At 44.4% G+C, this 15,959-nt stretch overlaps 1 protein-coding gene across 1 annotated transcript in view; it reads right to left on the bottom strand.

Annotated features, from left to right (window-relative positions):
* Positions 1-15,959, bottom strand: part of LOXHD1 (lipoxygenase homology domains 1) — a 485,723-nt gene that overhangs the window by 247,642 nt on the left and 222,122 nt on the right. The window contains exons 20-22 of the mRNA XM_033935008.1: positions 14,595-14,671; positions 6,680-6,876; positions 2,296-2,488 (exon numbers count right to left, since the gene is read on the bottom strand). Of these exons, the coding sequence (XP_033790899.1) occupies positions 2,296-2,488; positions 6,680-6,876; positions 14,595-14,671 (467 nt within the window). The remainder of the gene's footprint in view (positions 1-2,295; positions 2,489-6,679; positions 6,877-14,594; positions 14,672-15,959) is intronic.

The raw sequence follows: 15,959 nt of genomic DNA, 5'->3' as shown, positions 1-15,959 counted from the left end.
CGTGATAACTGATCACGTCATTTAAAAGCAATTATAATGTCATTAAAAAAAAGATAGCACCTCCACAAACAGTGCCAGAATCGCAACTATGGAGGTGCCTACTGGTGCCCAAGTATCTACTGTAATCTACTATGAATGTTCTTTTGTAACCCGTTCTGAGCTCACGGGAGGACGGGCTAGAAAGATAAATAAATAAGGGTACAATAGATGTGGTTAATGCTGGAAGAACCCTTAGGCGTCGGTAGGCGCTTCCATAGTCTCAATTTTCGTCACAGATAAGCACTGTAAATGTAGACCTTGAAAACCCTACATGTCTGGCACCTATCTGTGACGTAGCTGCAATTTTATATACGGCGCCATCTCATGATTGACACGCAGTCGGCATCGCTTTTGTGGGTGGCTGCCGATCATGACGCCATTTATAGAATCCGGGCCAGAGTGCCTAAATGCAATATGTGAGCCACTTTGTTTGTACCACAGAAAGGTAGTGTATGAATAATAAAACGAAAGAGATCTAGACCCACAAGTATATTACCATGGATAGTGAGCCTATTCTGTAAGAAAACTTAGGGCCTGTTTTACAAAGCCACGCTAGCGGCTGCAGCGCGGTAATGGCCCCAGAGCCCATAGAGAATTAAAGGGCGTCGGGGCTGTTGCTGCACGGCAGCTGCTAGTGTGGCTTTCTAAAACAGGCCTTTAGTTGCATACATATTCTTATAGACTACTTCAATGTGCCAAAATTTAGGCATGCACATTTACGACAAGTCTATGACTTACATAAATGTACAAGTGTACACTTAACCTTGTGAATGGCAGTATTCTATAAATTTATGTGCACAAAAGGCACTTACACTTAGGCGGCCTAATACAAAATGAAGAGGTATGAAAAGCCCCTTTGTTCTAGGGCTTCAATACCATAGAAGGCTCAATAAAGGTATGACTTGGACCATAGGCAGCGGAACGCTGTTTGGTTGGGGTGGGTGGGTGTACAGGAACCCCGCCCTAGCGGAATTCTGCAGCACAGCCCATCACCAGCTCCAAACTCCACTTCCTAGCTCTTCCCAAAATTGTGCTTTAAATCTTCGGGTTAGCAACTGCGCAGCATCAACGAGCAGGCCTCCCTCCAGAAGTAGAATGAAGGGTTCCGAGGCAGGCCTGCTTATTGACGCTGTAGGGTGGCTACCCCAAAGATTTAATGTACAACATCGGAAAACAGGTGGGAAGGTGGGTACCAATTGGCGACCACCAATTTTACATGTCCCCTGTGGCCTTCCCCATTCCGACACCTATGACTTGGACCTACACAGGAAGGAGACTATGTTATTTAAAGCCTTTTATGGTTAGACCAGAGTCATGAAACCAGTATCCTACTTACAGATCCAAACATAAACTTGTGCTCTGGGCAAATTAAAGTTGAGAACTTGTAACAATATCACGTATGTTATATAGTGGTGCATATGACAGGGATGAGGAAACATCACTTGTATTAAACGGTCTTAATAGGGCTGCATATTTCTGAATGTACTAACATAGGGCAAATAGTGTGCATTAATTTTCTAGATTGTATTGCTTTCTTGTGTTGAGGTATTGCTCCACTCCAACATATAGTTCTCCTACCCAGATATTAACTGATTCTCTGAGGAGATCATAGCAGGCATCTGCCAGAAAGACTGTTCTCATCTCAACGCTTTCCATCTTCTTAATATTGTCCATGGATTTATCTAGAACTATGTAGAGCAGCTCGTAATCTGGCTGTATGGGTGCCTGCCTAAATTCTCAGCCTTTTAGACCTGCAGATTGCAATGGCGTATCAAGGGGCGGGCGGGGGCGGTCCACCCCGGGTGCAGCCTTAGGGGAGTGCACAGCCGGACAGGTCCAGAAAATTCCTGGGCTGTGACGGCACTCAGCGGCATTGGCGCCCCACCTGCCCCGCAACAGCACTCAAGTTTGGCCTCCTTCTCTTGGCATCAGCAGAACTTCAGATCGGCAACAGGTGCTCAGTCAAAAGCTTCCCCTGACTGAACTGCCTGGCGGAAACAGGAAGCTGAGTCAGGGGAAGCTTTTGATTGAGCACCTGTTGCCGATCTGAAGTTCTGCTGATGCCAGGAGAAGGAGGCCGAACTTGAGTGCTGTCGCGGGGCAGGGGGACGCCGATGCCGCTGAGTGCCGTCGCAGCCCAGGAATTTTCCGGAACTGTCCGGCTGTTCCCCCCCCCCCCGCCCTGCTAAGGCTGCACCCGGGGTGGACCGCCCCCCCCCCCTTGGTACGCCACTGGCAGATTGCTCTCTTTCTTACATTTCTCAATATCCAAAATCTCGCTTGGGTACAGTTCAACCTCCACCTTCCCATCAGCCTCGTCCTTGCAGAGCCATCGATTGCATGGAAAGGTGTACTGCTTTCCCTGGGTGGGCACTTGAGTCACAACACTGGCCAGGAACCAACCAGCTCGAAGCCCCACATTGTCATGACCAATCAGAAGTTTGGTGATCTGAAAAAGAAAGACACACAATAGTGGAAAATGTATTTCAGATCTTCACTCTTTCCCAGAAACCAAGAATGTAACAGTAAAAACTACCTTTGCCTATTCCTTTTCTAAAATATTGTCTGCAATAACTCCAGGACCACTACTTAGATTCCAAATGTCAGAGCATTTTATTTTTGATGTTCAGGTAGGAATTCATAATTTTTTAGAAATTGTTTAATTTAGGTTAGTATGATGTTAGTTTGTTTATATTGGATTATATTTGTAGATAGTCCTGTGGATTACTCTTGGAAAGTTTTGACTCCTGAAGACGCTTACAGCGAAACACCGTCGGTGTAAGTAGGGATCTCAAAGTCCCTCCTTGAGTGCCGCAATCCAGTCGGGTTTTAAGGATTTCCCAATGAATATGCATTGAAAGCAGTGCATGCATATAGATCTCATGCATATTCATTGGGGAAATCCTGAAAATCCGACTGGATTGCGGCCCTCAAGGAGGGACTTTGAGACTAGAGGTCTGCACGGGAACGGGGATCGCGGGAATCCCGCGGCTCCCGTGGGGGTTCCGCGGGAATCCCTCCCTAACCCACGGGACTCCCACAGGGACCCCCATCTGGCCCAACGGGACTCCCATGAGGATGGAAGGCTTTGGAAGAAGGGTTCGTCCATATAATATAATGGACACGTCAGCCTTAGTAAAAGAGGGGGTTTATAAGTTAATTACCTGAACAAAAAACAAAAAAAGGGTACCACCAAAGAGATTCCACAAGGAAAACAGCAGTGCAAACACAAAAGAAACTGTGGAATGGATGATCCTGTCAGAAGTAATTGCTGCTTTTTATGGGGACGGGCGGGGATGGAGGTAATTCCTTGCGGGGATGGGTGGGGATGGAGAGGATCCTGGCGGGGACAGGCGTGGATGGGTCGGATTTCTGTCCCCGCGCAACTCTCTATTTGAGACCCCTGGTGTAGAGCAAGGCTACTGCAAGTTGATATATTTGTTTGTTCTAAAGAATGGATTGCAAAGTTGCCAAGCTTTGTCGTTACGTTTAAGAGAAGTTACTGACCATCTGACTGTGATTTGATATAGTCTAAGAACTGGACTTTTTAGACCATTTGATTGAACTTTTGGTCTGTTTGCAATGCACTTTATTCATTAGTTCATATGGAGAAGGGTAGTCGGGACTATAGTATTAAATTAAATGTATAAGTTCTATTTGGATGTATTTGCATTTGCATTTACTATTATAATAAATAATCGATATATTTTGTAAAAAAACTTTTGATAAAATTACTTTATGGTAATAAGTTAAATATTAGAAGTATTGTTTTAATTACTTTTCCCAGTAGTTTGTGTTTTGTACTATGTCTCTATAACCATAAAGTTCTATGACATCACAATGCAGGTGTAAAGAGCCTTAGCCAATATGGAGAGGAGGAGATAGTGGATGCTGGGGATGGGCAGACTGGATGAGCCATTTGGCCTTTATCCGTCATCATATTTATATAACCATAAAACTCTATGACATCACAATGCAGGTGTAAAGAGCCTTAGCCAATAGGGAGAGGAGGAGATAGTGGATGCTGGGGATGGGCAGACTGGATGAGCCATTTGGCCTTTATCCGTCATCATATTTCTATAACAATAACACTCTATGACATCACAATGCAGGTGTAAAGAGCCTTAGCCAATAGGGAGAGAAGGAGATAGTGGATGCTGGAGATGGGCAGAGTGGATGAGCCATTTGGTCTTTATCTGCCATCATATTTCTATAACAATAAAACTCTATGACATCACAATGCAGGTGTAAAGAGCCTTAGCCAATAGGGAGAGGAGGAGATAGTGGATGGGCAGACTGGATGAGCCATTTGGCCTTTATCCGTCATCATATTTCTATAACAATAACACTCTATGACATCTCAATGCAGGTGTAAAGAGCCTTAGCCAATAGGGAGAGGAGGAGATAGTGGATGTTGGGGATGGGCAAACTGGATGAGCCATTTGGTCTTTATCTGCCATCATATTTCTGTTTCTAATCTGAAATTTCTGAGTCACATTATGTCCAAACAGATTCAAGGCAACTTACCATTTGAAATCTATATATATAAAATCAGAGGTATGTATATGTGTATGTATGTATGTGTGTGTGTATGTGCCACGATCACGCAAAAACGGCTTGACCGATTTGAACGAAACTTGGTATGCAGATCCCTCACTACCTGGGATGATATGTTCTGGGGGTCTCGCAGCCCACCTGCACACGTGGGCGGAGCTACAAACATAAAATCAGATTTCACCCATTCATGTCAATGGAAAAAATGTAAAAAGCTGCCATTCTCACACTAATTCAAAAACGGCTTGACCGATTTGAACGAAACTTGGTATGCAGATCCCTCACTACCTGGGATGATATGTTCTGGGGGGTCTCGCGGCCCACAACTCTATGTTGCTTGCTCAACGGTGGGTTCACCCAAGAATTTATATGTTCTTGCTCCAGGAGGTGAAACTAAAAATGTTGTTTATAATCACGTTTTGCGTTAGTTGTATTGTATTCATTTTGTCAAATATTTCCCATTATAATTTGAATATTGTACTTTTTATTAAGCTGTAAAAAAATAATTTCATTCACCACTATAAAGTATCTTTATTTGAATCCATTTACAGTGTTATTGCTATAATTAAATACCCGTGCAATGCCGGGGCATCAGCTAGTAGGTATATAAATTTAGTACATTGCATACAGAACAGGATAAGATACAGTTCTTTAGAGAGATGGGGATTTATATATCGCCTAGAATCTAGGCGGTTTCCAGTATCAAGTATATTCATAAAATTTCATAAGACCATCAACAAGACAACATTCATTATCTGCATATCTATAAAAAACATAAACGTAGGCAATATTCATGACATACATGTATATGACCGTCACATGTCCAACAGGGCACGAGAATTGTTTCTACTGTCTATATATAGTCATCGACAAGTAGTTGGGTCTTTAATAATATATGTACATGTAATGTTTTTTTAGAGGACTGTTTATGTTGCTTGGAAAACCCTTAGGTATTTTAGGTGGGGTATAAAATTTTAAAATATATAAATATATGATTATTTTTCTAAAATGGATGTTTATGCTGCTTGTTCCCCGTGCATAAACATCTATTTCTCCCGTATTTTTTAACAGGATCTACACTGGCAGATTCTATTCTAAAATAAAGGAGAAACTTGAAATACACTGACCTGAATAAGAACATAAAAATTGCCATACTGGGACAGACCGAAGGTCCATCACTCCCAGTATCCTGTTTCCAACAGTGGCCAACCCAGGTCCCAAGTACCTAGATCCCAAATAGCAAGACAGATTTTATGCTGCTTATCCATTTCCCCAAGCCATCTCAATAATTGCCTATGGACCTCTCTTTTAGGAAATTATGGAAACCTTTTTTAAACCCCGCTAAGCTAACTGATCTGGCAACAAATTCCATAGTTTAATTGCACATCGTGTGAAGAAATATTTTCTCTGGTTTGTTTTAAATCTCTAGTCCTAGTATTTTTGGACAGAGTGAACAAGCGATTCACATCTACCCTTTCCATTCCACTCATTATTTTATAAACTTCTGTCACCTCACCCCTGAGCTGTCTCTTCTCCAAGCTGAAGAGCCCTAGCCACTTTAGCCTTTCCTCATAGGAAAGTCGTCCCATCCCTTTTATCATTTTTGTTGCCCTTCTCTATACCTTTTCTAATTCTGCTATATCTTTTTTGAGATATGGTGACCAGAACTGCACACAGTATTCGAGGTGCGGCCATATCATAGAACGATACAAGGGCATTATAACATTTTCATCTTTGTTTTCCATTCCTTTCCTGATAATTCTGAACCTTCTGTTTGCTTTTTTAGCAGCCGCCGCACATTGAGCTGAGGGTTCCAACATATCCTCAACAATGACACCTAGATCCTTTTCCTGGGCAGTGACTCCTATCGCAGAACCCAGCATCGCATAGGTATAGTTCGGGTTCCTCTTTCCCTTATGCAGCACTTTGCACTGCTCACATTAAACGTCATCTGCCATTTTGATGCCCATCTCTCAATTCTTTCTTCTATGACCTGTCTAAAATGGGGCTGATAAGTAGTAATCTTCATCTAAAAATAAATAAAAAAATAAAAGACGACTGGCAAATATTTTGGTCTGTTGCTTACCTTCCCGATGTCCATTGTAACAATAGTAAACTCATCGACTCGCCCACGTTCAAAGCTGTCAGCAAGGTCGTTATCAGAAACCAAAAGGAATTGCTTGTTTGTATCCCCCCTCTCACCATACAGTTTGACAAAGACTTTGGAATCGGAGCTGGCACCGCTGACATCTCCCGTCTTAATCTTGAAGTGGTAACTTATACCTACGGAGGCCAAACGAAAGATTTCCAAGCACGTTAATTTCTCCCCTCTTTAAGCAGTCCTCTCTTAACCCCCCCCCCTCATCTATTCTTAACTAGGGCAGCTGGTAATCTGACAGTAGGGGTGCCAGCCCTTACTGTAAGCAACAGGATTTTTATCTTTGTCCGACATCAGGGGTTGTCGAGTAGAGCAGAAGCTATATTTGACCTTTGGACTTTCGAGTCCATTGCAGAAAGAGGGAGGAGCTAGAATTTACATATTATAATCAGAGGTAGGGATGTCTTTCAGAAGAAAATTCTCTGGGTTTTGCCTCCACATCCTCTGACCATATGCTTAGGGAAGAACCCTTTAGCCATGCTGTAGCCTTATAATCCAGTAGTTATACAAGCTGTACCTGTTTGTTTGCCTGAAGAGACTTTATTACAGAAAACAAAGGGTTCAGAACAAAAGCCTTTGGCATCGCTTAATTTATCGAGAGAGTGGACTGTATACAGAAAAAGTGAAGCTGCTTAAAGCCTCCCAAAGGATTCTGGTCCTGGCTCTGGTCCCAACCTATAAATATTGTTTATGCACAGAGGTTACTCAGAGTCCAGAGACAAACTAACCCCCCCAGATTCAAGTTTCAAGTTTATTATAAAATTTGATTAATCGCCTATTCCAAATTCTAAGCGATGAACAAATCGATAAAATTACAAAGTTAGGGGAAACAAACATAACTAACAAAAAGACTAAATCTACGAAACATAATAAAAACCAACTTTACAAACATCATAAAACACAAGGAAAGAATAGGAAAGAAATACAATCTAATTAATAAAAAAGAAAGACAATTAAGGTCAAAAACAATAGGAAGGGTAAGGAGAAAAACTCTCAAAAAATATAAAGGTAAAATGAAACTCCTAAGCAATTCATTTAGTCATTGAATGCATCTTTAAAAAGAAAGCCCTTGAGTTTGCTCTTAAATTTTTCCAATTTTTTTTCCTCTCTTAAATAAATTGGAAGGGATTCCATATATGGTGTCCAGAAATTGTGTGCCCAAATTTGTGCACATGCCTAAGAGGTGTGTGCAAATTAATTGGTTAACGAGCTCTTAACCATCAAATAATTGGGTGGTATCAACCAATTAGTGATGTTAATTGGCACTCATTAAAATTTGCGCGTGCATCTGGCTGCATGCTATTCTATAAGGCATCATGCCTGATTGTAATAGGATGTAGCTCAAAAGGGATTGTAGCTATGGGTGTGTCAGGGGCATTCTGAAAATTTGCATCTATAGCTATCGGATACAGCCTCACCACATCTAACTTGATCGCCAGAATTTACACCAGCAAGAGAATTTGACTATGTAACACCACTACTACTACTATTTATTATTTCTATAGTGCTGAAAGGGGTGTCAGGTCAAAAGCGCGCCCAGACAATTGAGCGCAGTGCGGAGGCGCGCGCCGCTCAAAATTACTGTTTTTAGGCCTCCGACAGGGGTGTGTGGGGGGAACCCCCCCACTTTACTTAATAGACATCGCACCGCGTTGTAGGGGCGTTGTGGGGGGTTTGGGGGCTTGTAACCCCCCACATTTTATTGAAAACTTCACTTTTTCCCTGTTTTTAGGGAAAAAGTTAAGTTTACAGTAAAATGTGGAGGGTTACAACCCCTCAAACCCCCCATAACGCCGGCGCGATGTCTATTAAGTAAAGCGGGGGGGTTTCCCAACAAAACCCCCCGTCGGAGCCCCTAAAAACTTTAATTTTCTTCGGCGCGCGCCTCCGTCTTGCGCTCAGTTGTCGGCGCACGCCTTTGTCTTTCGCGCCATTGTCTATGAACCACTGAAAGGTGTACACAGCGCTGTACATTTTAACAATCAGAAGACAGTCCCTGCTCAGAAGAGCTTACAATCTAATTTAAACAGGACAGTTCAGGGTCGGGGAGATTATAGTGGGTATAAGTATCTGACAGCAGTGAGTGGGAGTTAAGAGTTGAAATCAGTTAAAAAAAACTGGGCCTTTAGTTTGGATTTGAACACTGCCAGGGATGGAGCACGATGTATTGATTCAGGCAGCCTGTTCCAGGCATACAGTGCCGCAAGAAAGAAGGGACGGAGCCTGGAGTTGGCAGTGGAAGAGAAGGGTACAGATAAGAGGGGCTTGCCTGACGAACGAAGATCATGGGGAGGAGCATGGGGGAGGTCAGTGAAGAGAGATATGGGGGGGGGCTTCAGAGTGAATGCACTTGTAAGTCAGCAAGAGGAGTTTAAACTGTATTCGGAAATGGACGGGGAACCAATGAAGTGACTTGAGGAGAAGGGAAATGTGATCAAAGGACACTGGTTGCCCAGAGGGTGGTGGATACATGGAACGCGCTTCCGGAGGCTGTGATAGGCCGGAGCACGTTACAAGGCTTCAAAGAAGATTTGGATAGGTTCCTAGAGGATAAAGGAATTGAGGGGTATAGATAGGAGTAGAGGTAGGTCATAGGGATAGTCTGGGACCACTGCTCAGGCAATGGGCCGCCGCGGGAGCGGACCGCTGGGCGAGATGGACCTCTGGTCTGCCTCAGCGGAGGCAACTTCTTATGTTCTTATGTTCTTATAAAATACGGCTCCTCACATTCAAGGCTTTAACAACGAACTCTCCCGATTTTATCAACAGGCTTTTGATCCCATATACACTTTCCAGATCAGTTCGGTTGCAATCCCAGCATCTACTTATAATACCTTCCTTACACCACATAAATTGCGATATAATCCAATCTTCAATTATTTCAGTAATTGCCCCCTCAATCTGGAATTCTATACCAACCCCTATAAGAGAAGAACCCCAACTAGACCACTTCAAATCAAAGCTGAAAACTTTTTTTATTCACCGATGCTTTTGAAATCTAAAAACAATACCATCTAGGCTCATTTCTGGGAGGATGTCCACTTCTATTTGTGCTATCCTTAAGTGTCTCGCTTTCCTATACTTACCTCCTCTCTTATACGTTAATTACATCTCATAAATGTTCATTTGTATTAATAGTTTGTACAATTCTCATTTTTATAAATTGTACACCGCTTAGAATGTATGATAAGCGGTATAACAAACCCTAAATAAACTTGAAGGGGTATAAGTCTGGTACCTAAAGTTAGATGTGGAAATTGTTGCCAAGCGTGATCCTATAAAACGCATGCGTCCTATATAAGATTCGCATTTAACATGGTTTTTCCCAGCTCTGAATTTTGAGTGCCTTTTACTGAATCCAGCCCTAGGCGATCACCTAGGGCAGGGGCAGGCAATTCCGGTCCTCGAGAGCCAGAGCCAGGTCAGGGTTTCAGGATCGCCACCATGAATATGTATGAGATGGATTTGCATGCACTGCCTCCTTGAGATGCAAATCTATCTCATGCATATTGATTGTGGAGATCCTGAAAACCTGACCTGGCTCCAGCTCTTGAGGACCGGAATTGCCTACCCCTGACCTAGGGCAAAGCTAACACCTCCCTCCCCAATACAACTCCTACTTCCTACTTCCTTCTTGCTACATTGGGTTCATTTTGTCAAGGCACACCCTTACCTTCCCTCTACCTTCCTCTCAGCATCATTAGCTACCCCTCCAGCCTCCCCACATCCATAGGCATCACCAACTTCCCTTCCTTCTTACCCCTTCGGAATCAACCCCTTCTGTTCTCTCCCATCCACCCCCTTGGCATCTCTACCTTTTCTTTCCTTTCATCCCTCCACGACATCACCATTTTCCCTTCTCTTCGCTCTCACCACTGTCCCATCATCACTCTCCCTTCCATCTCAATCTCTGGCATTAATACTTTCCTTTCCTTCCTGAGTACATTCCTTATAGTAAACTAGGCTAAGCCCAAAGAATGTCTAAGGGCTGAAAAAACAGTCTCAATAGCATAAGATCCAAAATCAGAGACTGAAAATGCCAATTTAGATAGGCTAAGTTTTGTAGCCCAGACTGAGATCAAATTGCACAAACGAGGACTGTCTGCTTGTGGCTCTGTGTGTGGTGTGGTGGCTACAGCTACAGCCTCAGTACCCTGAGGTTGTGGGTTCAAACCCTACACTGCTCCTTGTGACCCTGGCCAAGTCACTTAGGCCCAAAATTCTGTAACCAGCGCCTAAAGTTAGGCACCTATTTCGGAGGCGCCTATCTAAATTGAAGCACAAGCTCAATTAAGCTTTTTAATCAGCACTGACTGAAACGTAGGCGCCTATCAAGACAGCGCGATTCTGCAGCGAGGCGCCTCTAAAAATTTAGGCAGCCTTCGTAAAAATAGGCGCTATGCCTGTTAGGCCAGGGCGCGGCTACATGTTAGGCGCCTTGTTGCAGAATCACTGCTCTTAAGCGTGCTTAAGCGCTCAGCTAGGCGCTTAACTTTTAGTCCGCTCCGTGGGATTCATTAAACAGCACCCAATTTTACTTGAATCGCGCTGAACAGGGCCCTAATTAGGCGCCTAACTTTTGGGCGCGTCTTATAGAATTTGTCCTTTAATCCCCCATTGCCCCTGGTACATTAGAAAGAACATAAGAATAGCCTTACTGGGTCAGACCAAAGGTCCATCAAGCCCAGTAGCCTATTCTCACGGTGGCCAATCCAGGTCACTAATACCTGGCCAAAACCCAAGGTGTAGCAATATTCCATGCTACCAATACAGGGCAAGCAGTGGCTTCCCCCATGTCTTTCTCAATAACAAACTATGGACTTTTCCTCCAGGAACTTGGCCTAACCATTCTTAAAACCAGCTACGCTATCCACTCTTACCACATCCACTGGGACAGTCAGGGGGAAATGCTGAGTACCTGAATATAAATCACTTAGGCAATCAGTGGTATATAAACACTTAAAAAAAAACAACAACAAAAAAACCAAAAGGAATTGACCCCAAAATATCCACAAAGAAGAAAATCCAGAGAAAACCAAAAAAACTCTGTGGAGTGACGATGTTCCTAAATGGACTTTATTTGAAAGTATCAAAGTGCCAAAGGTACACTAAAATCATCCACATAAAATAATTCCATCCATATAAAAGTAAATCATCCACATAAGAGCCTTAAAGGACCTAGTCCGCTAGGGATACAGGACCCAACACGGTCCGCGTTTCGACAAAAAGTCTTCTTCAGGGGTCCCTGGGGGTCCTATAAAGGTGTGTACGTGGGAAACAATTGTGTGGTTAACCTTCTTCATCATCTATCTGTCCCAAAAGTGATCCTGCAAATTACTACTGGGATTAAATGCTCTGTTGATGGCGGGTATCCCTGATAGGGCAAAATAATTTTCTGAGGTATCTGGGAATCAGATAGTCTAGCTGGGAGGTAGGTTGTCAACCCTACATCTCAATGGTTCCAATCTGTTATCAAATTATAGAGAAGATCCCTGAACTGTGGTTTGTCATGGCAAAGCTTTAGAACAGGGGTAGGGAACTCCGGTCCTCGAGAGCCGTATTCCAGTTGGGTTTTCCCCAATGAATATGCATTGAAAGCAGTGCATGCAAATAGATCTCATGCATATTCAGTGGGGAAATCCTGAAAACCCGACTGAAATATGGCTCTCGAGGACCGGAGTTCCCTACCCCTGTTTTAGAAGGTACAGCAATAATTCTGCATACAGTATATTAAAGTGCTAATGATCGTTACAATTATGTTGATTAAAATGGATATTAAGTTGAGAATATTCAGTGAACTGAAAGGACTCATACGCACTGCCGTTCTGGTACACACTAAAGATATATCAAGCCCAGTATCCTGTTCCCAACGGTACGTAATTCAAAAGTACCTGGCAAGATCCCAAAAGGGTAAAACAGATTTTATGTTGCTTACTCTAGAAATAAGCAGTGGAAATATTTCCCTTATATCATCTATTCTCAGTTGTTCATAGTCTTTTATGTGGCCTGGGTTTAACATCAATGGTAATATTTATTTACTAGTGTTTTAGCCCGTTACATTAATGGGTCCTAGAGTAGATGTCTGTCTTGTTTGGGTTTTTTTTTTTCTTTGTCTCTCTCTCCTTGGACACTCTCTGTCTATCTGTCATTCTTTCTGTCTGTGTCTCCCTGGCCCCCTGCCTGCCTGTATTTCTCTGTTGCGCCTTGCCTGCTTGTCTCTCCGTGGCCCCCTTCTTATGTACATAATGCCTCCTTCCTATGTCCTTAGTGCCCCCAGTGCTGCTTTCCTATGTCCTTAGTGTCCCATCCTATGTCTTTAATGCCTTCAGTGCCTCCTATGTCCTTAGTGCCCTCAATGCCTCCATCCTATGTCCTTGGTGCCCCTTCCTATGTCCTTAGTGCCCTCAGTGCCTCCTATGTCCTTAGTGCCCCCAGTGTCTCCTTCCCATGTCCTTAGTGCCCCCAGTGCCTCCTTCCTGTGTCTTTAGTGCCCCCAGTGCCTCCGTCCTGTGTCCTTAGTGCCCCCAGTGCCTCCTTCCCATGTCCTTAGTGCCCCCAGTGCCTCCTTCCGGTGTCCTTAGTGCCCTCAGTGCCTCTGTCCTGTGTCCTTAGTGCCCTCAGTGCCTCCTATGTCCTTAGTGCCCCCAGTGCCTCCTTCCTAGGTCACCCTCACTGCCTTCCAGACTTTGTCACACCCCCACAAGCCAGCCTGCCTACCTCCCTCCCCCCAATCCCCGTACAGTAGAACCTGGCATTTTTCTATCCCTCCCTCCCATCCCCCTGTGCAGTAGAACCGTTGAGCAGCATGTTTCCATCTCCCCCCCCCCCCGCCACTACCACTGCCGTGCAGCAGACCTCACTGGCCCTCCCATCCGACTCTCCCACCGCGAGATGACCTACAAACCTCCCGGCTCCAGCAGCGTCCGCAGCACTCTAAACACGCTGCTTTGCGGCCTTCTACTGCCCATGATTTCCTCTGCTGCGTCTCTGTCTCAATGTCATCGGGGATGCGGCAGAGGAAATCAGGGCAGTAGAAGGCCGTGAAGCAGCATGTTTAGAGTATTGCGGACGCTGCTGGAGCTGGGAGGTTTGTGGTTGTCTCGCGGTGGGAGGGTCGGATGGTAGGGTCAACGGGGGTTCAGGTGCGCTGAGGAGGGGTGTGTTGGGGGGGAGGTGCGACAACGACTAACTGCCTTACAGTGATTGAGGGGGGAGCCGCGCCAGGCATGAAGTGTAAGGGAGCCAGAAAGACTGCACATCACATTGGGGTCTGCGAGAAAGGGACCGTTGTATGCGTGCATGCTCACTCCTGCCTGCCACGGACCTATGGATCAGGGATCACAGATCATGCAGGTAAGAGTGTGCATGCACGCTTAGCGTTTTATTATAGTAGATTCAGTTTTCTGTACTGTTCTCCCAGGGGAGCTCAGAATGGTTTATTTATTCAGGTTCTCAAGCATTTTCTCTGTCTGTCTTGGTGGGCTCACAATCCGCCTAATGTACCTTGGGCAATGGGGGGATTAAGTGGTTTGCCCAAGGTCACAAGGAGTAGTGTGGGTTTGAATCCACAACCTCAGGGTGCTGTGTCTTTAACCACTGCGCCACACTCTCCCCCTTCTTGTCTCTTCACATGTGCTCCCAGCATACCACTTGTCCCTTGTACAAAGCCACAGTAGCAATTCCAGCGCAGCTATTGTGACGCAGCCCATTAAGTTCTTATCGGCTATTTCACATTTGCCATGCCAGGACTCGCTACCACAGCTTTATGGGCCCAGAGTATGTTATTCATTTCTTTCAATAAAGTATTGTCTTTTGTAGTACCCTGAAACTGTTTAATACTCACTTTTCAGTATTGATGATTCTCCAACTGGCACCAGCTCTCGAACAATTTGACCATCATCCTCACTTTGATCAAACCATCTGTTTAGTAAAAAGACAAGAGGTCAACGTCAATCAAAGGGGAAAGTACCTATGAAATTCACATCCACATATCAGAGGATGGCACTAATATAGCTCAACACACATCGAAGTCGAGCACAAGTCAAAGATCGACAATGCTAATATTCAAGTACCATTAGTCCAACATTGGTTGGACTATCAACATTCTTTAACTGATTTTTGCTGGAGAATCATTGACACTGTTAAGATGGGACGGTGGAAACTTTGTGAAAATTTTGAATCACAAGTAACACCACTGGATTTATTTGCTTGATTTGGTGACACCGAGAGGGCTGAATCGGGAGATCGAATGGATGATGTTGGTATGAAAGAATCCTGTGATAGGCTGTCTGGCTCACATGTTCATTCATTATTAAAAGCAAGAAAACGGCGTGGCCATTTTGAAGAAAGCTGGAGGCATAATTTCTGAAACATGCTCTAAGGCAGTGATTCCCAACCCTGTCCTGGAGGAACACCAGGCCAATCGGGTTTTCAGGCTAGCCCTAATGAATATGCATGAGAGAGATTTGCATATGATGGAAGTGATAGGCATGCAAATTTGCTTCATGCATATTCATTAGGGCTAGCCTGAAAACCCAATTGGCCTGGTGTTCCTCCAGGACAGGGTTGGGAACCACTGCTCTAAGGCAGGGGTAGGGAACTCCGGTCCTCGAGAGCCGTATTTCAGTCGGGTTTTCAGGATTTCCCCAATGAATATGCATGAGATCTATTTGCATGCACTGCTTTCAATGCATATTCATTGGGGAAATCCTGAAAACCCGACTAGAATACGGCTCTCGAGGACCGGAGTTCCCTACCCCTGCTCTAAGGTGTGATCCTTTAATTTGGTAGTAGTAACGTGATTTTTGATTAGGTTAATCCAGGGATCTCAAAGTCCCTCCTTGAGGGCTGCAATCCAGTCGGGGTTTCAGGATTTCCCCAATGAATATGCATTGAAAGCAGTGCATGCACATAGATCTCATGCATATTCATTGGGGAAATCCTGAAAACCCGACTGGATTGCGGCCCTCGAGGAGGGACTTTGAGATCCCTGGACTAGACGCAGGGGGTGGGCAACTCCGGTCCTCGAGGGCCGGAATCCAGTTGGGTTTTCAGGATTTCCCCCATGAATATGCATGAGATCTACGTGCGTGCACTGCTTTCAATGCATATTCATTGGGGAAATCCTGAAAACCCGACTGGATTGCAGCCCTCAAGGAGGGACTTTGAGACCCCTGGGTTAATCATATTATAATTCACTGTTCTCTAA

The sequence above is a fragment of the Geotrypetes seraphini genome, chromosome 1, assembly GCF_902459505.1.
Source record: "Geotrypetes seraphini chromosome 1, aGeoSer1.1, whole genome shotgun sequence".
Classification (NCBI taxonomy): domain Eukaryota; kingdom Metazoa; phylum Chordata; class Amphibia; order Gymnophiona; family Dermophiidae; genus Geotrypetes; species Geotrypetes seraphini.
The sequence above is the reverse complement of the archived record's forward strand: the minus strand, read 5'-3'. Positions and strand labels throughout refer to the sequence as shown.